The 27,806-nt window shown below is 34.8% G+C and overlaps 2 protein-coding genes across 3 annotated transcripts; both read right to left on the bottom strand.

The window, feature by feature from the left end:
- Window positions 1–1,074: 1,074 nt before the first annotated feature.
- LOC107789587 (protein ALP1-like) lies at window positions 1,075–5,100 on the bottom strand. Of its 2 annotated transcripts, none has more exons than XM_016611428.2 (5): window positions 4,792–5,100; window positions 3,940–4,472; window positions 3,595–3,820; window positions 2,269–3,513; window positions 1,075–2,172 (listed from the first exon to the last, which is right to left on the bottom strand). In XM_016611428.2, exons 1-4 carry the CDS (start codon window positions 4,958–4,960, stop codon window positions 3,077–3,079), a joined length of 1,365 nt encoding a protein of 454 aa, XP_016466914.2. In that variant the 5' UTR covers window positions 4,961–5,100; the 3' UTR covers window positions 1,075–2,172; window positions 2,269–3,076. The 2 variants fall into 2 exon arrangements, with proteins under 2 accessions (XP_016466914.2, XP_075096926.1); XM_075240825.1 differs by having other exon boundaries at window positions 3,940–4,679; window positions 4,792–5,084.
- Window positions 5,101–21,700: 16,600 nt separating this feature from the next.
- On the bottom strand, window positions 21,701–24,225 carry LOC107789564 (U-box domain-containing protein 18-like). The gene has a single exon (XM_016611405.2). The coding sequence runs from the start codon at window positions 24,064–24,066 to the stop codon at window positions 22,003–22,005; it is 2,064 nt and encodes a 687-aa protein (XP_016466891.1). The 5' UTR covers window positions 24,067–24,225; the 3' UTR covers window positions 21,701–22,002.
- Window positions 24,226–27,806: the final 3,581 nt, after the last annotated feature.

A 27,806-nucleotide genomic window follows, 5' to 3' on the forward strand; every position in this document is an offset into this window, starting at 1 on the left:
AATAATGCTGAATAGAGTGTATTAGTAATGCTGGTATTAGTAATGCTGGCATTAGTAATGCTGGCATTAGTTATGCTGACATTAGTTATGCTGAGATTATTTTTTATCCACTGTTTGGTTTGATGTATTAAAACATAGCATATTTTTTTTAAAAATTGGGTGTTTACAAAAGTATCCTCCATAATTTTTTAACTTTAGCTATAAAAATTAACTTTATACATAACAGAAGAAGAAAGGTTGGGGCTCTTTTAAGTGATCTATTAACGTATATGGATCAGTACCAAAATAATAATGAAAAAAATAAATAAATTAGTACTATCAAAGAATCAAGCTATAACAAGTTTACTTTCTTTTCTTTTTTTAACAAAAGGCAAACCGATAAAATTGATAGTCGATAGTCCAACCAAAATTGAAGATTTATAGGTTCCATGGTAAATCGTAGCACCTGCATTTCCCAATTCCAAGCCTGGTAGCATTCTAACTAACCTAAGATTAAGATATTAAATTACTTCATGTAAGGAAGAATTTATATCACATAACCAAAACAACCTCAAAAGAGATCAGCCACATTGGCTACCAACTCCTTGATTATAACATTGTAAAACTTCTGAATGTCAAAAAGCATTCTTCCGTCATCCTTTGTGACAAAGTTTATAGCAACACCCTTCCTTCCAAAATGTCCACATAACGAGTGTACTTTTGATGCTCCCTATGTTGCTGAATGAAGTGAATTTAGATAAAGTTATGACGTTATTCAACACTAGATGTTTCACACTCTTGGGCTACATTCTGTGCATAATAATCACTTGTTTGGAACGATAACATGGCCTGTCACATGGAAGTTGGTGGCCTCTTGCTCTTTGACTTCCAACCTCCTCAAGCAAATAAGAATATATAGCTCTAAAATGGAATAATCTGCATCAACAAATTGAGAATCATGTTATTTTCAGTGATTTATTCTTGGCAGTGGCCAAGTTGTGGAGAGAAATTTATCACTTCTTCCGTCACAAACAACTTATCAAATTATAGAAAAATTACCAATGAAAAGTAAGATTGGAGAGAAACAAAAAAAGAAATTAAAGAACTGTCATAGCAGCTTTACATAATTACATCATAGAATCTCAAAAGTTAAACGACTACAAAGGGTTTGAAGAACTACTATAGCAGCTATATAATTACATATGTATTTAACATTTACATTGGAGTTGAGCTATTTAATAAACATTAGTTACACAAAAAATCTAGATTCCTCCTGCCCGTACCAATAACCAGAAGTATAAAAAAATGGCAATATCGTCAAACTTTGAAGTTGTTAGCCAAGCAAAAAACTATCAAACTAGTGCCACCACTTATATCCACAAGTTTACCATACTTTTAAAGTTTATCATTGACGAGCATCGACATCATTGTATGGCGCTCAAATTCACCCATACGTAAAAACAATTCCATCTTTTTGTCATCATCATAGAGAATCATTGAAGCTTTGATACGTTGCTCTATGGTGTACAACTCAAATACGGGAGATTCAAGGATAGAATATATCTGACCACGAATATTGAATCGGTCACGATCCCCAATCTTTTCAATCAAGGCACCCATTCTTTTGTCTTGACTTTCAGTAAAGTTTTTCATAAATTCCATCATACCTTTGAGAAATGTCTCATTATCATCCTCTACTGTTTTTTTTCTTTTCTTGCTTTTCTCTTTTTCGTTTACATTAGAAGAGGACCTTTTATCATACGCACCTTGTTTATGAGTTTGTTGGGATCCATGATATTCATTTTCAGATGCTCCGGCACTAGGTCCAGTTGCATTTTCAGCTCCAGTAAATGCGCTAGGTCCAGTGACATTTTCAGCTCCCGAAAATGAACTAAATTCAGTGGCATTTTCAGCTTCAGTAAATGCACTATATCCAGTGGTATTTTCAGCTTCTCTAGTAAATACTTTAGGGCTATGATAAGCGTTAGATTCTTCATCTTCATCAATATCGATAGGAAATCCCAAACTCATATCATTACAAACTTTTGGAGTTTGACTCTTTTGAATTTCCTCTGAAGCATCTAACGGCACTTCTGCGAACTCTCCAGTTACTCTATCCTTGCCAAAAATTTCCTCCCAATCCTCAAACATCGACCATTTCTTAGTATTCATATTTTTGGCTAGTGGGTCAATCTAGAAAATAATTAAAAAAATATAGCAATGTCATATTAGAAAAATACATATATAACATAACAAAATTGTAATAACTTATAGCAAAGTATTAGTTACCTTTATAAAGTCATCCCAAAATTTTGGATCGTCTACTATTATAGCTCCATCACTATATTGAAATCCCAAACCACTTCGATTTTTTAGCGAAGCTATACTTCCATAACATCTCTTCCAATATCTTATTTTATTTTTGATATGTGGATCACCTTTCAATCCGCTTTTAGGATGTTGTTAGCGTATGTAGCGCTCTAACTCCATCAAGTGCCCCGGCCTAAAGGTTCCATTATCAGCTCTCCAACCCTTAACACACAACTCTTTCAACCCATCTAAAAGAGTGTGTTCTTCTTCTGGATTCCACATCCTTCTTGTTGAAGATGTTGAGTTGCTTGATTTTTTTGACACCTTGTTTGAAGATGTTTGACTATTCATTTTGCCTGTAAAATCTTGTGAAATACATTACCAAGAAAATCAGGAAGAAGAACAAAACATTATAGTAGCTTCAGAAAGATTTCAATATATTAGAGATGCATTTTTATACTAATACACTTTACAATTATAGAAGAATGAGCAATTAAGCTCACAAACGTCAACTGATTCAACTAGTCTTCATTATAGATTAAAACATACGACATCAAGAGACGTAGAAAGTACATAAGGATGTGCAGTTAAGCTCACAAAAAAATTAGAAGTGTCTAGCAGCTATACAATTTATACTAGGCTAATTTAAAAGAGCTAATGAAGTCGAAAAAGTTTTATATAGCTAACAGGTTGTATTTTAGACCAATAAGCACTATACAGTGAAGTAGCATATTGCCAATGCTCTCAACTTCCATTTGAAACAGATAATTTTTTTTGTGAAAATTGATCAATTGTTAGATCTTGCATTCCACATTGATTGAGCCAACTCATCCCTCCAAGTGGTCCACTCCTGGGACGATTCAACAACATCAATATTTTCGTGTTGATACTCCATTTGTTCTTTCATATCAATGTCTAAGGGATCCACTTCCATCTCTCTGCGGATAAAGTTGTGAATCAAGCAACAAGCACTAATGATCCTGTTATGAACCTTAACTGAGTACCACGAAGAGCTTCTAAGAATTCCCCAGCGTCCTTTCAGCAGACCAAATGTCATTTCAATAACATTGCGAGCCCTAGCATGTCTCATATTGAAAAGCTCTTCTTTACATTGAGGCAATGGATTGTCACCTCGCCAATCCTTTAACCAATATCTATATCCTCGATAAGGTGAAAGAAAACCTTTTCCGTTCGTATATCCTCCATCGCACAAATAATAATTACCTATAATATAGAAATACAATTTAGTTACTTTCATATCTAATTCTTTTTGTGATGTAACTTGAAAGCATAGACATGGCATACCCTCGTGGATTTTTAAACCATTCCTTCTTGTTACAGCATCTCGTAATACATGACCGTCGGCATCTGAACCTTTCCAACCAGGTAACACATAAGTAAAATTGAGGTTTCTATCACAAACTCCCAATACATTAGTTGCTATCTCTCCCTTCCTTGTCATGTATCTTGGTTTGTACTGGGATGAAACTCTAATTTGTATATAAGTACCATCTAATGCACCTAAACAACCCTATAAGATAAATTATGGTGTTATCTCTAAATATAAAAATATCTTTGTAAAACTGTAAAAACTGCATTTAGTTAGTTTTATACATAAATTAGTAGATGCCAAACTGAATTTTGACCTACCTTAAACCATTTCAATCGATCTTCAACCTCATCCTCAAGCACCGGTTTAGGATCAACAAGTAACAATGGAGTTAGTTTGAGAATAGCACTCAAACATTCATTAAAAGCCTGACTTACGCTCCATTCCGATCTAATATAATCAACCTTGATAGATCTATTCTTCTCATGATGAGCCAAGATATTTAAAAACATTGCTAACTTTTCGCTACTTGACATACTTTTACTATCGGTCAAACCTCCAATATCCTTAGTTAAGATAACTAAAGTGTGAAAGGCATTTCTATCCATTCTTAATTTATCGATACATATACTATCATTGTTGTTTATGATAGAATGTAAGTGAGAAATAATTTTCGGTACTCGAACACTCATACAATATCTAATCTCTCGCCTGTTTCGACATCGTCTTCTTAGAGAATGACCATGACTAGCCATGAAAAGGCAAATAAGGACAACAAGAAATTGCTGGCACATTATCTCCTCAAGGATAATATATTCAGTACTTGATAGTGGTTGAAGATCCATAATAACACCTAATTTTTCCATGAACAATGAAAAGAATGAATACACATAAATTTGATACTATGCTATTTGGTAGAGAAATAACTATACCCAACTTGTAAAATTGGGGTAGAAAGAGAAAACAATGAGTAAAGAACAAATCATTTCAAAAGGAAGCACCGGGAATGAAATTACCAGAAAATAAGAACCAATTTTACAAAATACCTCAAATAGTAGTTCTTGAATATAGAAACACACCCCAAATAAACAAAGAAACCAGTAGTTAGTGTCTTCACTCCATGAGTCATTCAAAAGGAGGGGGGAGAACAAAATTATTGAATATCCTTTTACCTGTACACGTTACTTTGATCTCTGAAGAGGAAAATGAAGAAGAAGAGGATTTGGCTGCATTCAACTGTGCTTTTCCATGGCCAAAGCGTACAGAGGAAATCTGTTTGCTAATAATATGAGGAAAGACTTTTATTAGGGATTTGAGGGGGGCAATTAAGTCTTTAATCATGTTTATGCAAGCATTAAAAACCCTTGCATTACTAATGTCATGGTTTCAAATGCATTGCTTATACATAGCATAATACCAAGTATAATGTATAACTAATACAAGTATTAGTTATACAAAGGTTGAAAAAATATACCAAACAAGGTATTAGTAATGCACAGAGCTAATGCTTGCATTATTTTTTCTAATACCTCCTACCAAACGACCCCTTAATCTTAATATAAAATGTGTCTATTGAATACAAATTTGACAATGCTAAACGAAGCTAAGCGTGTGTATGTCACTTGCCATTGACATGGCAAGCAATACCAATTAAAAAATAACACGTGTTAAATCTTAAAAGAAAATGAGAGAGTTATGGCCCTTCTAACTCCTCATCGTCTTCCCCGACAGAGCCTGCATCTCCTCTACAGTCAATCCCCCTCCACAGTCAATACAAAATGTGCTTTAATAATATACCCAGTGAATAACCAAAGAGAAAAAATAGTAAAAAAATTGTAGCATCTCCCCAAGTTGAACAATCGAATCAAATTAAAATTGAATCTAGCATTAACATCAGCAACTGCTAGAACAACATCCCGAGCTGCTTCTACAGCAGCAAATGCGTACATTTACTATCTAATGTTGTCGAAGTATTGTAAATCGGTGATTTTTCAAGTGCAACTAAATGTTTGCTGGATTGCCTTTGTAATTTGTGGCTACCATCAATAGAGCTTCAAAGAAGCATTTCCTTTCTTTATTACCTTCTGGATATTAGATCTGTTTGTTCCTTCGTCTGACTTTGAAGAATTGTTCGTTGTTATTCATTTTTATTCCAAGGATTTTTCCCCCATATGGAGGAATTATTAAACTGGTTGAAGAAAATTATTCTTTCTTATGATTTTGATGAATCGACCGGTAAAAAAGGAAAAGATCAATGAATATTCATTTTCCGGCTAAGTTCCATAGTTTCCGGCAGATAGATGTTTTGTACTGGGATTTAGAGCTATGCCACGCTCCTAGAAGCTGTGTTATGCACACATTGTGCCACCTCAACAACTTGTGTCTGATAGGTACATATTTTTAGAGGTCAAGTGTTCAATGGGTACCACCTTTACGACAAGTATCTAAATGAAAAAAATGGACAAGATTAAGGGGCTACATAGGTATTTGGACAAAGAAAAAAGAATGGAAAATTTAATATTTAGTATTACCTTAGGTTCAAAAGAAAAAGAAGAAGAAGAGATAATAAGAGGAAACTATTATTTAATATCATTCATCAACCTAATTTTTTTTTGGTATTCTTAAATTACTCCCTCCGATCTACGATAAGTGACCAATTTGCTTTGGGCATACCCATTAAGGAAATACTAAATTCTAGATGAAAATAGTTAGTGTGACTAAACTATCCTTCATTAAATGTTGCACCATAATTATAGTACTCCCTCCGGTCCACAATAGATGACCAATTTGCTTTGGACATACCCATTAAGAAAATACTAAATTCTAGACAAAAATAGTTAGTATCACTAAACTACCATTAATTAAATGTTGCAGCATAGTTAATGTGAGGAGTAAAAAACTTTTTAGGGATACGTACATGAGGATAATTTTGGAAAAACAAATTGAATTGTTTCTTGGTTATATAAATGGACACTTATTTTGGATCAAAATAAAAAAGTAAATTTTTCACTTATTGTGGACTGGAAGGATTAGAATTTTAAAACTAAAATCATAAATCTCTTAAATCTTATGTGTGAATATTGAAACTGGGAAGGTAGAATGATAATTTTAAATTTGGAGTGATGAAACTATAAAACTAGAACAAATTTATAATTGAATATATTAATGGATGATTGAAAAGTTTTATGGGGTAGTTTTTTGGTTTATTGATTTAGGCGCACAAAATCAACATTTATCATTTTTAGGAACATATACTTTTATTTTACAAATCAAACAAAATATTTTAATATAATATTTTAATATTCTTTTATCCATAGAGATAGTGTACACGCGCATAAGACTAGTAAGCTAAAAACTGCTTTCGCTCTTAAAAAGATTATATATATTAACTAGAAATGCTGGAGATGCAGAACCTATGCAATGGGATGGGAACTATTGTCCGAGCAAAAGTGACGCAAGAGTATAACTTCAAGTCCTGAAAACATCACACTTTCTGCTGCTTTTTCTCTTCGTTCTGCATCATTTGGAGTACATTTCGTTTTTCCCTATCTGGATCTTGTAAGTACCGAGAGATAGATTTAAGTGGCTAGTCAATCAAAGTATAATGCTCTCCATCGATAATAATTGCTCACGCATAATAAGAATAACGACCCGTTTGGATATAGATTCCTAAATATTTTTTGAACAAGCTGATTTGGGTGAAGTTTGATTTGAAATTAAAAATGTGTTTCGACATGAATTTTGGGAAAAATTTTGACATGTTAAAAAGTCCTTTCCTCTTTTTTTTTTGTTGCTAAAAAGTCCTAAATAATCATGATTTGACCCACAAAGAGGTCTTAAGCTATATTTGGGATCTAAAGTTTTGGTTTTCAAAATCTCCCAAAAACTAAATTAATTCTATAAACAAACACATATTTGAACTTTTTTTTAAAGAAAAAAACACTTCCAAAACTTATGGACAAATGCCTACTAAACCTCATGCGAATATCTACAAGATATTCCCGTCTCATGAAATATTCTGATGCTAGAGACAATCTTGATTGCAACATAACCACAATCTCTAATCTATATCTATTAACGTTTTAGGGTTGTCTGAGAAAAGCAAGTCGACTTCAGAAGAACCACCCAATTTAGACACATTCTGGTCGTTGGGTAAAAAACTTCACCAAAAAGAGAAGGAAAAGATCTCATCATCATTTCACAGAGACGGGGCCGATAAACCTTCAAGTTTCATCATGCAAAAGTAATTGGAAGGAGCAATAACTCCAGCCTTAGTACACAAATCAATAACAACAGGAGCTGGCCGTAATAGTTCCGCCCGTCATCTAGGAGTAATGGAGGGTCTTGGGATCGGCCCTACCATACAATTTTTAGAGGAACCAAATGATCCATTTCTTCCTTCTTCCAAAAGTGACTTCCTCGCCAACTTTCAAACTCAAATACGCCACAAAGACTAGCCTTATGTCCAGAAGGTCCTATATGAACTTCTGACAATGTTCACAAACTTTTGCTGGATAACCCAACAATCACCTCTGAACTCCAAACCTTAGTACTTCCTATGCTTTCAATGTTTATCTTCCCAACAACATCAAATCATCATCAGACAGAGAGTCAGCTTGAAAAGGAACACTTGAGGGCAAACTATTTCCGCTGGAATGCGATCAGAGTCGAATTTTTCTTGATGATTGATAACATTCTGAAACATAGTTCGGAAATGAAATGCCTCTACTGGGGCTAGAATATCATTCAAGCTTCCTCTAATCCACTCATGAGCCTGATTCTTAGAACGATGCTGGTAACCATGATAAGTTCGTATTAGATGACCATTGTCAACAATATATACTTCTGGACAATAACTGCAACAAAATAATCCTTTTGGAGGTTAGAAGTCGTCTCGTCCAAATATCACTTTTGTTTCATTACCATTGAAAGAAAAATAGCGTGCCAAACACAATTGTATCTCATGGTGTCGCTTCTTATAATAAACATGCCAAAAAACAAGCCAAGTCTAAAAAAACATTAACACAACAATTGATCCTACTGATAAATAAAATCAATTTCTAGTCCTTATTAGAGCAATATTCAATAGGGAGGATTCTATCCAAAGCTAATATTGTTAGAAAAATATTATGAAGAAACAAGTGGAGACATCTCAATTTTGCCCTAGCTTCTAAAGAAAAGGATGTGACAAACATGGGAATGCCACAGATTTAACCACATCTTCAGTTCTAGAAATATCTACTTCCCAAGGTAGGGATAAGGTTTGCATACACATTATCGTCCTTAAATTTCACTTGTGGGATTACACTAGGTATGTTGTTGTTGTTCAGTTCTAGAAATCTGAATACTTTGCTAAGCCTCACTATCTCCAAAACCCATTAAAAACCCTAAGCTTGCACAATAGTGCATAATCAGGATCATCGCAAGAATCAGATTCATCATCACCGGAAAACCTACACTACGCTCCATCAGATGACGAAGATCACTCCTCTCCCAAGGTTCTTCTTTGTTCTTTTTCTTCTCCCCATTCCCATTTCATAAGTTTTGGTATTTTATGGAGAAAATCAAAATGGTCATCCTTGATATATACCCTTGAATTTGGTCTGAAATCCTAATTCTAACAGAGGTTTAACAGTTTTTTCTTGAAAACCCTTCTGAAAAAACGAAAACCACTATCTGTTTCAAGGGTTAAAATTTAATTCAAATTCCTCTTCAGTAACAAAATCTCCAACCCCTAATTCAAGCTCTTTTCTCTCAGGGTCTTCAAAGAAAAATATTTAATCTCTTCTTGAAGTCATCAGCATCGGCAGATCCCCATGTCTTTTCTTTAATATTTTTTGCCAAATTTTCTTATCAGTTTCTGGAATATGCTATTTCATTGTCGATTACAAGGACCTAATTACATTGAGTGTTTTTCATCTTTGATTATTATTTATGTTTGAAAATACAAATTTCTTTGTTATTGCAGTTTCTATTTCAAGACCCACTTACAAATCTATTCAAGTTTCTCGTTTTATGTAATTTCCCACTTGATGCTAATTTATTAAAAAAAGATAAATATTATTACAAAATTTTCCTTTTAAGGAAGAATTAAGTGGTTAAAAATTCTGATTTTATTTGAATTTTAATACTTTCTTGCTTTGATTACAAGTCTTATCAATTTATTTATTTCTCTGATTAGGGATGTTAAATTAACTGAAATTGAGAAATTTATTTCTTGTTCATTAACTATCTGAAAAAATATTTGTTTCTAATATTTATTTATGTGTATATTTCATCAACAACGATTTAATAATATACGAGAAGATACAGAAAGAGCTCCCTTGCGTGCAGATTAAGTTACATGCATGTAAAACAATATGATGGAAAACTGCATTAAGATATTGCCAGCAAAAGTCAAATAGCTCTGTTAAACTAAATACTTTTTTAACCACGTAGTTATAATGTGTTACCTTGGATCTTATTGTAAAAAATATTATTTATCAATATGAAGATTTAAGTAGCTTAATTCAACGTTCTAAAATATTTTTATTGTTGAAAAATAAACAATTTTTCTTTCTACTTTTATAAGGAGTTTGTACTTTTATTTTAGGCAACTTACACATTTGGCTAGTCGAGCAATAATAATTACATCCTCTAGCCAAATATATATAAAAATATACATTGATTATATAAAAAAAATACATAGATTTATATGTTAATATACAAAATTTATGCATTTTGCCGACTATTATTTTGGGAGCGATTATACAGTGTATATTTTTATTTTTTTTTCTTTGTAAACTTCAATATCGTCTAAGCCAAAATAAGATAGAAAATACATAACTAAAAATGTTTTTGGGACCCCAAATTTAGGGGGCCTAAAGCAAAGGCTTTACTAGCCCCCTTGAGCCAGTTATACCAAATGTCACGACCCCATTTTCTCTTCGTAGGATGTCGTGACGGTACCTAGTCTTTAAGACTAGGTAAGCCTAACAACTATACCAAATGATTGAATATCAAACTGAAACTCAAATCTCAATATCTGAAATAATTAGAACTGCAATTTAAAATGATTACAACTCCCAAAACCTAGTAGAAATAAGTCACAAGCTCTAAGAGAAATGCTAAATATCTCTATATATCAGAATCTGATGAAGATAAGGTAAAACAACATCATAAAGGTAGAGGGGGACTCCGAGGTCTGCGGACGCTGGCAGATATACCTTTAAGTCTCCAAGTACTCACTACTCACTGATATCGAGGGTGATAGCATGAACTTGGATCTGCGCAAAAAGATGTGCAGAAGAGTAGCATGAGTATACCACAACGGTACCCAGTAAGTGCCAAGCCTAACCTCGGTAGAGTAGTGACGAGGTCAGGTCAGGGCCCTACTGAAAAAAAAGGAAACAATGCAGAAGATATAATAATATAATAAAAAAACTGAGAATTTAACAATGAGAAATTACAGAAAGATAACAACACAGCAAATAGAGGTAAACAACAAGGGCATTCCCGAGGTACCGCCTCGTAGTCCCAAAAGTAAATACCCAATAGGAAAACTCCCGAGGTACCGCCTCGTAGTCCCAAAAGTAAATATGCAACATGGAAGCTCCCGAGGTACCACCTTGTAGTCCCAAAAGTAAATACACAACTCGTAATCGATGGAACAATGAATTTACAGCAAGGAATTCTACAGTTAAAGAATAATTACAAAATCAAGGAAGTAGGAATTCAATTAAGCATGTTGCATAGATTGCAAGTAAGAATTAAGACACGCAGACATGCGATATTAGGCTAAACATGATGACTACACATATTAAGGCAACTTAGTTAAGGAATTAAAAGAAACTACTCAGCAAGAACCAGAGTTTTCAACATTTAACCCGAGTATGCACTCATCACCTCGCGTACACGGCTTTCACGTATTTCAAATACTATAACAATATTAAAACCAAAGGAAAATTTTTCCCACACAAGGATAAACAAGTCACTTACCTCAAACCAAACTCAATCAGTCAATAAGAATACCTTTTCCTCCACTTTCCGACTCCGAATGGTCCAAATCTAGCCAAAAGAAATTTCATACTATGAATATAACTATAAGAAACTAATCTAATTAATGAAATCAAAACTTTAATAAGAAATTAGAAAATCGCCCCAAAAAGTCGACCCGAGTCCGCGTCTCGAAATCGGATAAAAGTCACAAAATCTGAACACCCGTTCAACCACAATTCCACCCATACCAAAATTACACAAATGCGATACCAAAACCTCAATCATGTCACGACCCAAAACTCAACCCGCCGTGATGACGCCTATCGTGGAACTAGGCCAGCCTCAACTCAACGTAATCTAAACCACAATACTAAAATTGAAAACATTTGCGGAAAACTTTTACCGTTTAAAAATAAAATGTTTAACACATAAAGCAAAATTTATAATACGATCCAACCAGCCCAAAACCAGGGGGAGTACATGAGCATTTAGAGAAATAGCATAGTCTACTACAATGTTTACTGAATACCATTGAAACACATCTAGAATAGAGGAGGATGGTCAATGCCTGAGAACACCATACAGATACCTCAACAATCTCCAAACCCTGCAACCTCGATCGTGACTGCCACTGGGAAGTACCTGGATCTACACACAAGGTGCAGGGATAACGTGAGTACACCAACTCAGTAAGTAACGAGTCCAAACTATGGACTGAAAGGTAGTGACGAACTTAACCTCATCAGGAACAACAGAAATAACGTACAAAAATGTAGGCATGCTTTTTGGTAAATAGGCAGCTCAAAACAATGAAATAGAGCAGGTATGAAACTGGTAAAGAAATATAACTCTGCTACATCTACATGTCAATGCACATGCTATATGTAATGCACCATACTGAGTGCCTCATGTGCACACAATCCCAAATGCTCGTCCACTCAGGACTGTATATGGCTCATATGGCCCAAGGAAGATCCATCCCGAAATATATACATCTCTGACAGAAGTCACTCAGTACTGAGGAAGGGCAATCCAACCTTATGGAGAAGATTCATCTCCAGATAATGATAATAACCTTACAACCACTCGGTACTGTGTATGGCTCACGCGACCCAGGGAAAATCCATCCCGAAATATATACATCACTGACTATCAGTCTCCAGTACCAAGGAAAAATAGGCCAATCCAACAACATAGAGAAGATCCATCCATGAATATAATCAACCGCGCCCACTAGGGGTGTGTTACAAACTCCGGAGGGGCTCCTACAACCTAAGCGCTATCATAATCATTAACATAACTGATGCGGCGTGCAGCCCGATCCCATAACTATCACTCATAATCAGGCTCTCTTCCTCACTCAGTCATCACTCTCCAATCTCACACACATGGGCTCACAATGCCATGAGACTAGCCCGAAACAATGATATGATGTGCCAACATAATAACAACTGAGACTGAGACATGATATGATATGCATGAATAAGACTGAGTACAGAATATCGATGAAACTAATAAGATGACAGCAAGAAACGACCACTCGGGTCTCAATAGTATCAGCGTGAAGCCCTAACATGATAATTAGCATGATTTATAGCTCATTTACTTAGTCACATAATAAAAACATGGATATCAGCAAGAAAGAGCCACTACGCAGTGCCATGGAATGAACCAGGCCACATTTCTTGCGGTGCACGCCCACACGCCTGTCACTTGGCATTTGCGCCACCTTAGTACTGATCACATAACACATGGCTCGGGGTTTTGAACCCTCATAACCAAGTTTGAAAGCGTTACTTACCTCAACCAAGCCAAATCCTACTCCATGATGCCTTTGCCCCTTAGATCGACCTCCGGGTGCTCCGAATCTGGCCATAAACAATTCGATAGAATCAATACGAGCTAAAGGAATCAATCCCATAAGAAAATACTAAGCTGTAAGCCAAAAGTCAAAAAGTCAACTCAAAAGTCGGCCTCGAGCTCACGTCTTAAAATCCGACAAAAGTTAAAAAATCCGACAACCCATTCGATTATGAGACTAACCATACTAGTTTCACTCAAATCCGACCTCAAATAGGCGTTCAATTCCCAAAAATTCATTTTATGAAACTCCACCAATTTTCCCCAAATTCCATCCAAAATCACGAATCAAATGATGAATTCAATGATATATTCATGAATATTAGCCAAAACCGAGTTAGAATTACTTACCCAGATGATTTCCTTCAAAAACTCCCGAAATTTTGCCTCCAACCGAGCTCCCAAGGTCCAAAATGTGAAATAAAACCCTAAACCTCACTTATATAGTGTTCTCTGAACTTCCTCACCGCGGTCCGCAAAATTCCAAGCGTGGTCGTGCCTCTCAGGCCCTGCGGTCGCGAAAAAATTGTGCGACCGCACTTTTTGGTGACTGCACTGCCAAACTTTAGTATTTTAGCCATAACTTTCTCTACAGATGTCCAAATGATGACTTCTTTACCTTTATGGAAACTAGACATGAAGGGCTACAACTTTTGTTTTTGAATATCTCAAAATTCCTTGTAGATCAAAATATATAGGCTTCCGAAATTGGACCAACGGATCTGTGGAACTTCCCCTATAGTGCGTCCGCGGAAAAAATATGCGGTCAGCGCCACCCTCCTCCGCGGTCCATGAAAATCTGCTGAGGTCCGCGTCTTCAAAGTATTCAAATACTACCAGAGTTCCGGGAATGCCCAAACTTGCTCAAAACTCACTCCGAAATACACCCGAGGCCTCCGGAACCTCAACCAAAGGTACCATCAAGTCCTAAAATACCATACAAACTCAATCGATCTCTCAAATCACATCAAACGATAACAAAAACATGAATCGCATACCAGCTCAAGCTTAATGAACTTAAAACCTCAAACTTCCACAACCGATGCCGAAACCTAGCAAACCTCATCCGAAAAACCTCAAATTTTGCACATACGTCACAAATGACATTATGAACCTACTCCAACTGTCGGGATTCCATTCCGACTCCGATATCAAATTTTTCCATTGTCGACCGGAAATCGCCAAATTTTCAATTTCGCCAATTCAAGCCTAATTCTACCACTGACCTTCAAACCATAATCCGGACGCGCTCCTAAGTCCAAAATCACCTAACGGAGCTAAAAAAATCATTAAAATTCAAATCCGAGGTCAAATACTAAAAACTCAAAATTTGGTCAAACTTTTCAAATTTAAAGCTCTAAGCTGAGAATCATTCTTCCGAATCTATTCCGTTTATCCTCAAAATCAAAACCGACGATTTACATAAGTCATAATACATCATACATGGCTACTCATGCCCTCAAACAACCGAGCAAAGTATAAATGCTCAAAACGACCAGTCGGGTCGTTACAGATCAAAACCCTAAAATTCAGCCTAAGAACTTTCTTCTATTTTGTTTTTCAATTTTGCACCCCAAATCACTAATTAAATGGTTAAATTAAATACATAATCATGGAAATTAACCAAAATAAGGTAAGAATCACTTATCCCAAATACCCACGTGAAAATCTAACCAAGAATCGCCTAATTCCGAGCTCTCAAGTTCAAAATAAAAATGGGAGAAAAACCCTCAGTTTTGAAATTTAAGCTGCTGCCTAGGTCTATTCTTCTTCCCGAAAGGTGGAATGTGCCTCGTGTTCGCGAAGCACAAAGATTCTCAGCTGCTAGATTCCTCTTCGCGAACGCGAGCTTCCCCACGCAATGCATACTGAGCCCATACCAACACGAACGTGAGCCCTCATATGCGAATGCGATGAACAACTTCCTACACCTTCACGAACGCGTGGCTATCTTCGCGAACACGAAGAACAAAATTCACGTGCCTCCCAAATGCCTTTCGCAAACGCGAGACCTCTCTCGCGAACGCAATGAAGGAAACCATCATCAGAAGCATCAATGATTTTCTGCAATTCAACAAGTCCCGAAATGTTACGAACATGATTCAAGTCACAACCGAGGCTTTCGGGACCTCAACCAAATATACTAACAAATCCTAAAATATCATATGAACTTAGTCAAACCTTCAAATCAAACAACGCTAAAAACGTGAATTACGCATCGATTCAAGCCTAATGAACTTCAGAATTTCAAACTTTTACATCCGATGTCGAAACCTATCAAATCAAATCCGATTGACCTCAAATTTTGCACACAAGTCACACTTGACATTACGGACCTACTCCAACTTTCAGAATCGGAATTCGACCCCGATATAATAAGTCCACTCCCGGTCAAACTTCCAAAAATTATCAAATTTTCCAACTTTCAGCAATTGATGCCAAAATGACCTACGGACCTCGAATTCAATATACGAACACGCTCTTAAGACCAAAATCACACTACGACGCTATTGGAACCGTCAAAACTCTATTCTGGGGTCGTCTTCACACAATTCAAACTACGGTCAAATTCCTAAAACTTAAACTCCCAATTTTAGGACTATGTGTCCCATTTCACTTCGAAACCAAAACTCAAACCTCCCGGCATGTCACGTAACCACAAAATGAAATGGAGGAAGCAATAATTAGGGGTTCATGGCTAATACTCTTAAAACGACCTACCGGTTCGTTACAATAATGCTTTTATAAAGTGTGAAAGGAAAAAATTTGCGTGTTTACATCAAGCCATTCATAGTACTCTCTCCATTTTTACTTGTCCATATTTGACTTGGCACACCCTTAAGAAATAATTATAAAATATAATTAGTTTAATATATCATCCTTTAAATATAATAAATTCAATGCTTTGAGAAACACATTATGAATGATTAAAGTAAATAATAAGGATAAATTAGGAATTAAGTGATAAATTATGTCTTAGTTTTCCAAATTGAACAAGTAAAAGTGGACGGAGGAAATATTTATTTATACAAAAAAATAAAACTAGGCAATATTTAAAGAAAATTTGCAAAATTATAGCAGCATTAGTTAATTATCATCCATGATAACTAAATATTAATATATCATAATAGCTTTCAAATAAATATTCCTAAAATTCAGCTGAACAAAAATCAACGCCATAGAAAAATATTTTTCTACTCAAATTTTTTTATCTTTCATAGCTGATACCATCCTTTCATTCTTTTTTTGTCTTCCCTTTTCTAATGCCTTTCTTTCTTATTTTCTTTTGTATATGCAAAATTCTTCTTTTCGTTTCCTTCTTTGGAATTTAAATTTGGATATTAACATATCAGTTTAACATGTTACAACTTTGATTGGTAGTGCTTATATATTTTTTATTTCAGCGGTATATGTTATAAATTATATAATAGTGGTGTATATCAAGTATAATGCACATTTATAAAGAATATGTATAGTATATTTTGTTTATTTACATGTATTATGATATATAATATATATAGATGGAATATTTACATTATAAATTATCACAATACAATATACTTGAAATCTATTTTGAGCAAAAATAAAACTGTATAGCAGAAAAATTTAAAAACTCAAAGAAAAAAAATACTAGAATTCCCATCGTGCAACGTCGTTAAGGAGAGGATTATTTTTGGGATATTAATATTAATACCCACGCAAAGTGTGAATATTATTAAATAATATTAATCATATCAAAGTATGACATGATTTGTATGAACACGTTAAATCATAAAACAACATTAAGAAGTGATGTGCATGCTTCTTCTTTAAACTGTACGTGCAATTGATAGAAATTAACATACACCTATAAGTTTAGTCCCATAATAATCAAACTTCAATTAAAATAACTAATTTCGGCATCCCATATGCAAATGTCGATATTGCCCCGAATCTTCAAAGTTAAGATCTGAAGAATCAACATATTTTTCATTGTGTAACGATCCGGCCAGTCGTTTTGAACAATTTCGTCCAATTCGATAGTTTGAGGTCATGAGTAGTTTCGCATAGCGTATAGTGACTTGCGTGCATCGTCGGCTTTCGTTTCTAAGTAATTCAGAATTGATTTTAGAAGGAGGACTCCCACTTGAGAAGCTTGAAATTGAAAGAGTTGACTAAGTTTGACCATGGTTTGACTTTAAGGCTATCAGGTTCAGATTTTGATTTCGGGAGTTGGCATAGCTCTGTTGCATCATTTGGGACTTGCATGCAAAATTCAACGTCATTCCGGGCTGATTTGATATGATTCAGCACGAATTGTAGAAGTTAAAAGTTCATAAGTTCATTAAGTTCGATTTGAGGCGCAATTCGTAGTTTTGATGTTGTTTGATGTGATTTGAGGCCTTGAGCAGGTCCGAGTTATGTTACGGATCTTGTTGATATGTCCGGACGGGGTCCCGAGGGCCTCGGGTGTATTTCGGATAGGCTTCGAGCCATTTCATCACGAGCATTTAATAACAATAACTAATATCAACTTAACAAAGCATTTGTTCGAAAAAGAATAGATAGACAAAAATAGATAAGTAGGGAATGAGGACTCCATGTGTTGCGAATCGGATCAAGTATAGCAATTCACCACGAAGTCTCCAATCAAGTACTCCGACTCAACTCAATGATACCGCCAAGTATAGTACGAGTACAAAACTACGATACCCAGTAAGTATCAAGTCTAGCCTCAAAGAGCTAGTGGCGAGAGGTTGACATTGACGCTACTAACACTCCAATAATCAAGTAAAACATATTTAATATACGAAAGTAAGCATGGTATCATCAAATGAGTACGAAATCAAAGAAACACAGTTCATACAGAATTTAGGTATGTGTTACAAATAAGGAGAGCAATTAAGATATCAACACCTCAATCCTCATGCCAAAACATGATTCATGTCAACAACATTTATATCAAATCACCGCATGAGCCAAAAATATGTACATATGCATGCTCAAGATCCGATATCAATGCATGAGCCTAAGCTGACAGTGCATGCTCATGATCCAGTATCAATGTACATAAGAGCCAATGCATGAGTCTGAGCTACCAATGCATGCTCAGGATCCATTTCTCAATAACTCGCATCACAAATCAACATGCCTGACACAGGCCATGTGTCCGACAAGCACCAAAAATATCATGTGTGCCTATGCTCATAGGGCCCAAGGTAATATGGGTAATACCTGACTCCGAAGGGACGAATTCATATCCAAGCGTTGAACATTTTTATATTTAATGATCATCATTCAATTGTCGTAACATGCAACCCATCCCAATCACAATGCCATCAATAATCGATTATCAATAATTAATATTCACTCACAATGTCCAAGGTGTCAAATTTCTCAACTTTCCATGATATCTAAATATTCAACTCATGCATATCTATATGAATTAATATCATTAAGAAGTACCAGACTCAACAACAAGAATACGGATAAAAGCCCATATGGCTAAAAGATAATTATGGCTAATCATGTAATTCAATTTATCACAATGACTCAATAAATAATTTAAGCATGTACATTTCATAAGTCTTTTCATAATCTTTATCATGAATAAGTTAAGCCATGTAACCATCAATCACAAATCAAATAAGACACATGTATGAGTACGGCTCACTAGAAAAGCTCAATATGGCAAAATAATCTTTTATGTCCAATTTTGCAAGTCATAATATTAAGCATGCTTCTAGCCCAAAATTATAAATCATCACGTAGGCATAGAATCAACAAAATATAAATAATAAACTTACATAGTCCAAACAAGGCATAATCATAGGCCAACTCTACCGTACATGGTCATAACCTAAATACGCATATACGCTTGTCACCTCACATATACGTGGTGATAGAATATAAGGATTCGCCAAACTCTATAGAGAACCAGGTTCTCTATCAGGTTCAACAGAACACACGCACACTGCAATAAATAAATGACAAGAGAAATTTTACGTGGAAAATTTCCAACTCAACGGGATTAAAAACCATGACCTACCCTTGTAGGATTTCAACTTCACCACTGAGCAACTTTTAGATTACAACCTATGCAGCCTAGGAATTAACCTCTTAATCCCTTACTAACTTATAATACTCTATTACAAGCCACTTTGTAATAACTCTATTACAAAGACTGCAACTCGACTAACTCTAGCCAAGACTCAAACACACATGGGTTTAAGATTTACAAAAGGGGTTCCTACAGAATGCTTCTAAACAAGCTAAGTAGGAAATACAATTGAAGAACTATTACAAAGTTACAACTCAACTAAGGACATACAATGACTTGATGTGGGAACTGGTCTGTAGTTGTTTTGTTCTTTGTTCTTAAAGCACTTGAAAGTTGCTTGCTGGATGGTCACGTGAGTGAGCTTGAGTAAAATTTCTAAGTGTTCAAGTGAGGTGTTTTACCTTCCTTGAGGTTAATAACATATGTGTGACATTACTAACAATGATGTAAGCAAAGTAGGTAAAAAGTCTTCCATAGAATGTTGACTGCTGCACTGTTCCTATACTGCAGCGTGTGCAGGCAGCAACTTTCCAGTTGGAGAGTTAACTTCGTACAGTCGCCTCAGGAACTGGTAGGGACCTGTTCCCTCAGCTATTCCTTCTACTCTGAAGAGTTGAATCATATCCCAAGCTGGAACCTTGTGATCTTAAGGTCTTGAGAATGTGTGGCAGGTTCCTTATCTCATTCTTGATAGTAAGTTTGTTAGATCATCAAAACATAAAACAAAGTACTTGTAACCTATCACGTGGCTCCACTTGTCTTAATATGCTAAGGCCCCTCCCACCTTTTGCCTTTTTTGTTGTTGTTGATTTTCCTCCCCTTTGATTCCTATTTGTATTGGAGCTATTGCTCCTTTGGTGACTCAAACCTACGACTCTAAGATTGTAGGTGTGGGGTGGTGAGCATCTGAGCAACTCCCTCTTGTCCCTTTTGTCTTTTATCAACTTAAATTACTAATGGGTCAGCGAGTCTCTCATCTATAGAATGGACAACACATATATTCCAACTCCTGCTCATGAGTGTCCTTGATTATTTCATCGTCTAGTTATTATTTCTCACCAACACGAGTTCAATTAAGATTTAAGTAGATGAGAAAAAATTATCTTATATTTTTTTTTGTCTTTACTAAACTTTAAATCCCGATCTTCATGATTTTCATGATTTGACCATTAAGTTACGCCTCTGCATACTTGATGGGCTGTAACTTAAACATATGTTCTTTAAACTTCTTTTTAATCAGATAAAGGAGTAGTATTTTGTGAGTTGGCCTTATGCATGTTATTATATTTAATATAGGGATAGGAACAAAAAGACAAGTCAGCAATTACTAGGACAGATACGAGGCACCGACAAAATTTCAGCATTTGATCACTCAATGTTTAATATTATTAAAATTATAGATGTCCTATGAAAATTGATCAATGAATCGAAGTTGGAGGGTTTCCTTAAATGTGATCATATGATGTGTCGAAATGTACACTCCACATTTGAGGTGTTCTGCTAAAACTACATATTTTTTCTTTTATATTCATAAGATTTTTGGTGAAAGACCATACATGGAAGAGGTAGTTGTTAAAAAGAACGACGCGAGAAGGGAAAGGAAAGAAGAAATCAAAATTTAATTTAGGATTTTGAGATATCAGCCATGAAATACGCATTAGCGGGAATAGGCTAAAGGGCAATTACAAGGCCTCTGGAAAACCTGCTTTCGAGTGGTCATAACTAGAGCTCTTAGGTGCGGAGAAATGAAGGTACATAGGTTGAAATTGGTGACAATTTGAAGGACTTTAGACTTTCAGAATAAGGGTAATAATTTAAAGTTAGGGCTTAACAACTCCCTCAACAAAGAAATTGTGAATCGCCCTGACCAAGTCGACTAGCTTCTCAAGGGCAGCTTGATAAGCCAGCTATTTTCGGTATTTTGTAGAAGCTGTATCAATAATAGGTCTGAACCCTAGCTCATGTACTCTTTATCTGGTTAGTCCAGACTGAATAACATAAGATTGGATAACATGAGTATAGCAACCCACGTACAATTTACTTATGTTTTAATCCTACCCAAGATGAGAGGCGAATTTAAAATTTATAGTGAGTGGGCATAGATTGTCCAATTACATAATTTTCCTCTTATACACAGTTTGATCTTAATTAGGTGCCTACATGAGGAATGTAACTGAACAATCAAGATAAAACAAGACCTATTATTTAGTCCAAGAGTACAAGCTATTTTATTCACTTGAAGAGTACATCGATTGATGTTTACTATACATCAATTCACAATATTTCACATTAACATCAGAAAGTATAGAGATACAAGTAAAATATATAAAGCTTCATTCAAAAAACAGAAGCTGCATAAGTACAGTGACTAGCTCTTAAAAACTTGAGCTTAAATCACAAAACCAAGGAAAAAGAAAAGTGAAGCATCCTACACCATGGTGTATATATACATGATGGATGCTTGTAAAAATGAATCGAAAGAAACAAAAAAAAGGAAAAAAAATAATTACCACACATTGATGAATTGATCCTCTATAAAAACTGGAGTGATCAAGCCACCAGAAGAGGTCTTCTCATTGTACTGATGTAACATTCTGATGAGTGTACTCGCTTTCTTGCTTGCTTTAGAGGAGGAGCCTTCGGCGAGGAGGGAATACAAAGGTCCCATAAGAGATGAGTTCTTTACTAAAACAGGAACTGCATCTGCCCCACCATTTATGCACAAAGCCAGCAACAATGAGACACAATGCTCCTTTGCTGTCCTTGAATTGCACGAATTCAAAACATCGATAATAATAGGTAAAGCTCCAGCATAAAGAACAGCCATTGCTCCATCAAGCCTTTCACAAAGACTTGATAAAACTGCTAAAGAATCTGTAATGAGATCTTCCCTTTCGAAAGACTTCAACAGATTGACAAGCAAGGGGACTAGTCCAGCAGCAATTACTCTCCAGTGGTTTTCGGGGCGCATTAGGAGGCCAAAAATGGTGACTAAGGCATTCTTTTTACCACGGTCAGCGCCATTTCCGAGCAGCTCTAAAAGTGATGGAATAGCTTGTGGATTTTCCCCTATCATTTTACGGTACTCTTCTACTGATGTAAGATAGAATAATGTACCAGCAGCATGTTGTCTAGCTTCCATCTTTAGTCCTTTTTTCAACACATCTAGTATCAAGAACAAACCTCCATTTTCAACAAGTATTCTTTTGCTCGTAGAGTTCTTTGCGAGATTCAACAAGGTAGCCATTGCATTCTCTTGATAAGAGGAATCCCTTGTAGTAACAAGATTCAGAAGAGGTGGAATTGCACCAGCTTCTACCAAACAAGACCTGTTAAAAATGCTTGTTTTGGTGAGCAAACGAATCTCGAAAGCAGCTTTATTTTGCTGTTCCATTGATCCAGCAATTAGCCTTTCAACAAGAAAACTGGCAAGAAATCTCATAGCTTCCTCATTAGCCACACTGCTTGTAGCAACTAACTTTATGCTATCGCGATTTCGCTTTCCAGTTTCCACAAATGGAATGCCATTCACAGAGCAATACTGTTTGATTAAGAGCTTCAAAGCCAAATTAGGAACCAAATCAATGTTCATTAGCCTCTCACCAGTCTTTGGACAATTGGAATTTCCAGCTCTAAACCATTTCAGAATAGACGACCGATCATACGTGTGACCTGAGGCTATTGTCACTGGATCACTCATGATCTCCAGAGTAATCGGACACCTGAAATCGTCAAGATTCAAGAACCTGATGATTTGATCTGCATTGTTGCTACCTCCATTGATTTGTCTAGTGATTGCATTATCCAAAACTTCAAACAAAGTTCCCCTGCAATAAATCATGAACCCCATTAAGCTACTTAGAATCCCCATATCTCTCTTCTCCATTGTATTTCCCTCTAAGCCAATCTCAGTATCCAAGAACTTAACTTCCCTATTGCACTCACCCCAACGTTTAATCCCCAAATAATCAAGAACCCTTTTCAGATCACTTGATTCTGGAATCATTCCATCTTTAAACTGATCCAAAATCTTGAAAACATTCACTTGCATTCTCCTATCATCAACTTCCACGTCAAACCTCAACTTAACAGCTTGATTTCTCACAAACTCCACAACTTCTTTAACTTCCAAAGAAACATCCATTTCCTCCAAAGGAAGAACTTCTAATGCCACTGAAATAGCTCTTGCCAGCATTTGAAACTGGCTTGAGACAACCTCGGATTTGGCTAAAATCCATATCCTGGTATCTTCTCTGGTACAATCTTCTAACAAGAACTGAAACTTTTGGAAGATAAAGTGGATCTCTGATAAGCTCAAAATGCTGGAATATGCAAATCTTGAAACCCCATTAGGGATTTCTTTGAGAACAATGAGAATATCCTCAACCAAACGAATTGAGTTTCTAGCATTCTTTTTATTGGTAAAGAAAGTTCTTGACTTGTAGTCAGATATTGTTTGGCCTAATTGGATCAAAGAAGTAAGGAGGCTAGAGAAAGATACTGTTTCACTAGGACGAATAGCCGGCAAATTCAAAATCCGGCGAGTGAATTCGTTAGACTTGTTGATCATTGATGTAAAAATAAATAGATCAAGAAAAAGGAGAAAGAAGAAAACAAAAAGAAAGATCAAATCTAAGAACCATACAATACAAGTATATATGAACAAAAAAAGAATAGCGTGTGTATGGATTTATGTGAACAACTTTTAGTAGGTTTGTGTATGAGCTTGTTAAAGTAGTTGGCTACATATATATAGGTGGTTAGTTGAAAAATGTAGGGAAGAACACGTGTTAGAAGATCAATGGCTAATTGGTGATCAGATGGTGTAGATTGTTACAATTTTCTTGAGATGGAGAGTTGACTAGGAAATTGGAAAAGGAGGGTTCGTGGAGACTGTTGAAAAAACAATTAAAGTAGAGCACGTAATGTTGCTACAAGTATGGGAAGAGCTCGTGGAGGAAGAAGGGTACGTGAAGGGACGCAGCCGACACTTCATAATTTAACGTACTAGTGACATTATTGGCAGAAAGACATTATTAGCATGCAAAATTAATGTGTAGTTAAGCAAATATTTGCTTATTGTCTATGTTTGAAGTCAATTCGAAAAGGAAGAAAGAAGGAAATTGACTAATGAAAGAGATTTAATTGGTGTACATCGTAGGTGGCGAGGAGGTTCATTATTCTCCAATATATTGATTTTATGTTATTAGCATTTGAAGGTCAAATAACTTTCGGACCAACTAACATGTACTGACTATTTTATAAAATATTTACTATTTTCTACCATTACAATAATTTTTGAACAGGTAAGGAGAATTCACTTAGCGTTTTTCTATCTTTGTTAGGATTAAACCATGATCTTCTATGATTTTCATCCCACGATAATGACCATAATGCTTAAAGATCAATAATTCTCAAAATGGTTCTTGAAATTGTATTTTTCAGATTCAGATGGAGTAGTTTTATGAGTTGGAATTATGCATGTTATGAAATTTAATAAAGGAATGGGAATAAAAAGACAAGTCAGCAATTACTAGGACAGATAAGGGGCACCGGCATATTTCAGCATTGAATCACTCGATGGGTATATTATTAAGAATTATACATGTACTCAGGGGCGGATTTAGGGACCAAGGGTGTTGACCCGAACCCCGTTCGCCAAAAAATTATATTGTATATATAAGGTAAAATTTGATTTATCTCTGTATATTATGTTTTGAATCCCCTTAAAACAGCCAAAAGCATAGCTTAGTGGTCAAGAGAGTTCAAAATAATTGTGAGGTCTTTGATTCAATTCTCACTAGCTACAATCTCATCAAACTTTTTAACTTATTCGTTTTTTGAATCCCATAGCAAAAGTCCTGCCTCCACCACCGCATGTACTATGAAATATATATATACTATAATGCATCGAAGTTGGAGGCTTCGTTTAATGTGATCATGTGATGTGTTGGAATGTATATTCCATTTTCGAGGAGTTTTCCGAAAAGTATAATTATTCTTTTATATTCACAAAATGTTTGGTGGAAGACTTGATTCCAATTGGTGTGGACTTGTATCACATTACCTCTCCCACAAATTGTTTCTTCCTGCATTTCTCCCTTTCAAACTCATGTTCATTGAGATTATTAGAACATGCCAATAAGTGTTTGGACAAAACTTACTCATATCTAGTGCTTATAGTAAATCTATAAATGCATGTCATGTTTATTTTACATACTCTTTTATTATTTTATTATAATTAATTAATATTATTTTATCTCAATATATAATTTAACGATTAACTAATATGACTAAACAAATCTTTTGCCATGCAAAATATCATCCCAAACAAGTTGTTATAGTGATAAAGCCAACATTTCTCAAAGAGTTACAATGAAATTTAGGGAAAGTTACGTTGTTGACCCAAAAAAAAAAAAAAATAGGGAAAGTATGTCCTTCAAAAGCTTACTTCAAAACTTAAAGAAAAAAAAAATGTCTTCTTTCTATGTCAAAATTATGCTTCTAGATAATCCAAACAAAATGAACTTTAATATTTTCAGCATATTTCTTTTTCTTATTTTGATATTTACAAAATTACAGCTTATAGTAATACTTTTCATATTATTCCTCAATACCTACTATCTATTTTAAAGAAGTTAATATAGTTTGATTTATTTTAAAATAGATCAAACTATTCTTTGAGATAAAGTGACAAATATTATTCTGGGCCATCACTCCGCAGCTCTACTTTTTATATTTGCAATTTTATCCACTCTCTCAAAAGATACAAAAAGGACATCGGCGAATTACAATCTTTATTGCAACATTGTAACTTGAGAATAGTGAATACCAAGAGAAGAAACTACTACCTCTCCCTTCACCTTTGCTGGGCACGTCTTAGACTTTTCACGTTCCTTAAGAAATAATAGATGAAGTACATAATTTACCATTATATCTATATTAATTAATGCATATTTTATTAGATTTGAGAAAAATAATTTGAAATGAGTAATAAATACTGTAGATATAATAGGAAAAAAAATTTGTCTTCTCTTGATATACGTAAAGTGACAAGTAAAAATAAAAATCTATTTTTATATACATGTCAAGTAAAAGTGAATGGAAGGAGTAATAATTTGTTGGAAATTTTACCTCTGATAGTAAATTATTACACCATATTTATTATAAACCAAAGCTATTTTAAAATATTATTATCTATAGTTACCTTTTATATTTTATAGCAAAATATGTATTTATTGTGTACACTACCGTTAAGGCGTAAAATAGTTCTTTATATTTTTTCTCTCTCTTTCTTTCATTTAATACACGTTCTTTCTCAAATCACAGCAAGATTTTTCTTATTTCTCTCTCTCCCCCCTCTCTCTCTCTCCCTCCTCAACGTTTTTGCTCCAAAAGTTTGTGGTAATTGGTAAAGCTTTTGGCCGGTTCACGTAGGGGTGTCAATGAATATTCGAAAACCGACTAAACCGATCGAACCGTACCGCACCGAACCGATTTTTAGGTTTCTTTTTGAGAAACCGTAGGTTTTTATATAAATCTATAACCGCACCGATAATTAGGGTAGGCTTTTTATTTTATAAAAGTAAACCGAAGAAATATCGAACCGTACCGAATAAATTTTACATGTAGAAAATATATTTATTTAGTAAGTTTAAAAATAATAATGCATTAAATTTTCTTTGGGACTTGGAATTATAAAAATTATTACAAGCCAACAAGTAATTAAACTCAAAATACTAATTCCTAAAACCTATTATGTTACTTCTACTTAAACTAAGTTATTTCAAGTATCTTTATTAGCAAGACACAAAGTATTCTAGTGATTATGAGTAGCAAACTACAATGTATTGAATATGTTTCCTTTCATATAATTTAGATTTATCTTTTTGAATATTTAATCTTCTATAGACTTTATTCTTGAGTCCCAGCTTGGTATATCTTTCAACTCGTGTGATTTATATTTTCTTTGCTTTTGTTTGATTTCTTTTACGCTTGTTGTAGAATAGTTGATGGATCTATACTCTAGCCATCTTTTTTTTTTAATTCATCACCATTTAAACAATAAAAATGCCTAGAGAGTTTTGCTAAGTCCTATAAAAGAACGTATGTTATTGCATTCTACTTTTACTGGTGAATTTTACATGATATTAAGAAAATACCGAAAATTAACCGAACCGTACCGATACTGAAGAGAAACCGACATGATTGGGACAATTTCGAAAAGTCTAATTTTGGTTATACATAATAGAATAAACGAAAAATTGGTATAGTACAAATTTTATAAAATAACCGGCCGAACCGAACCAT

This window comes from Nicotiana tabacum, chromosome 20, assembly GCF_000715075.1.
Source record: "Nicotiana tabacum cultivar K326 chromosome 20, ASM71507v2, whole genome shotgun sequence".
NCBI classification, from domain to species: Eukaryota; Viridiplantae; Streptophyta; class Magnoliopsida; order Solanales; family Solanaceae; genus Nicotiana; species Nicotiana tabacum.

Bases quoted from the DNA above. Each gene is read 5' to 3' on its own strand.
- LOC107789587 (XM_016611428.2), bottom strand. From the start codon at position 4,960: ATGATTAAAGACTTAATTGCCCCCCTCAAATCCCTAATAAAAGTCTTT. The intron at 4,473-4,791 runs GTAAAAGGATAT...TGGAAAAATTAG, and splicing joins GATCAAAGTAACGTGTACAG to GTGTTATTATGGATCTTCAA. The intron at 3,821-3,939 runs GTAGGTCAAAAT...TTTATCTTATAG, and splicing joins ATCGATTGAAATGGTTTAAG to GGTTGTTTAGGTGCATTAGA.
- LOC107789564 (XM_016611405.2), bottom strand. From the start codon at position 24,066: ATGATCAACAAGTCTAACGAATTCACTCGCCGGATTTTGAATTTGCCG.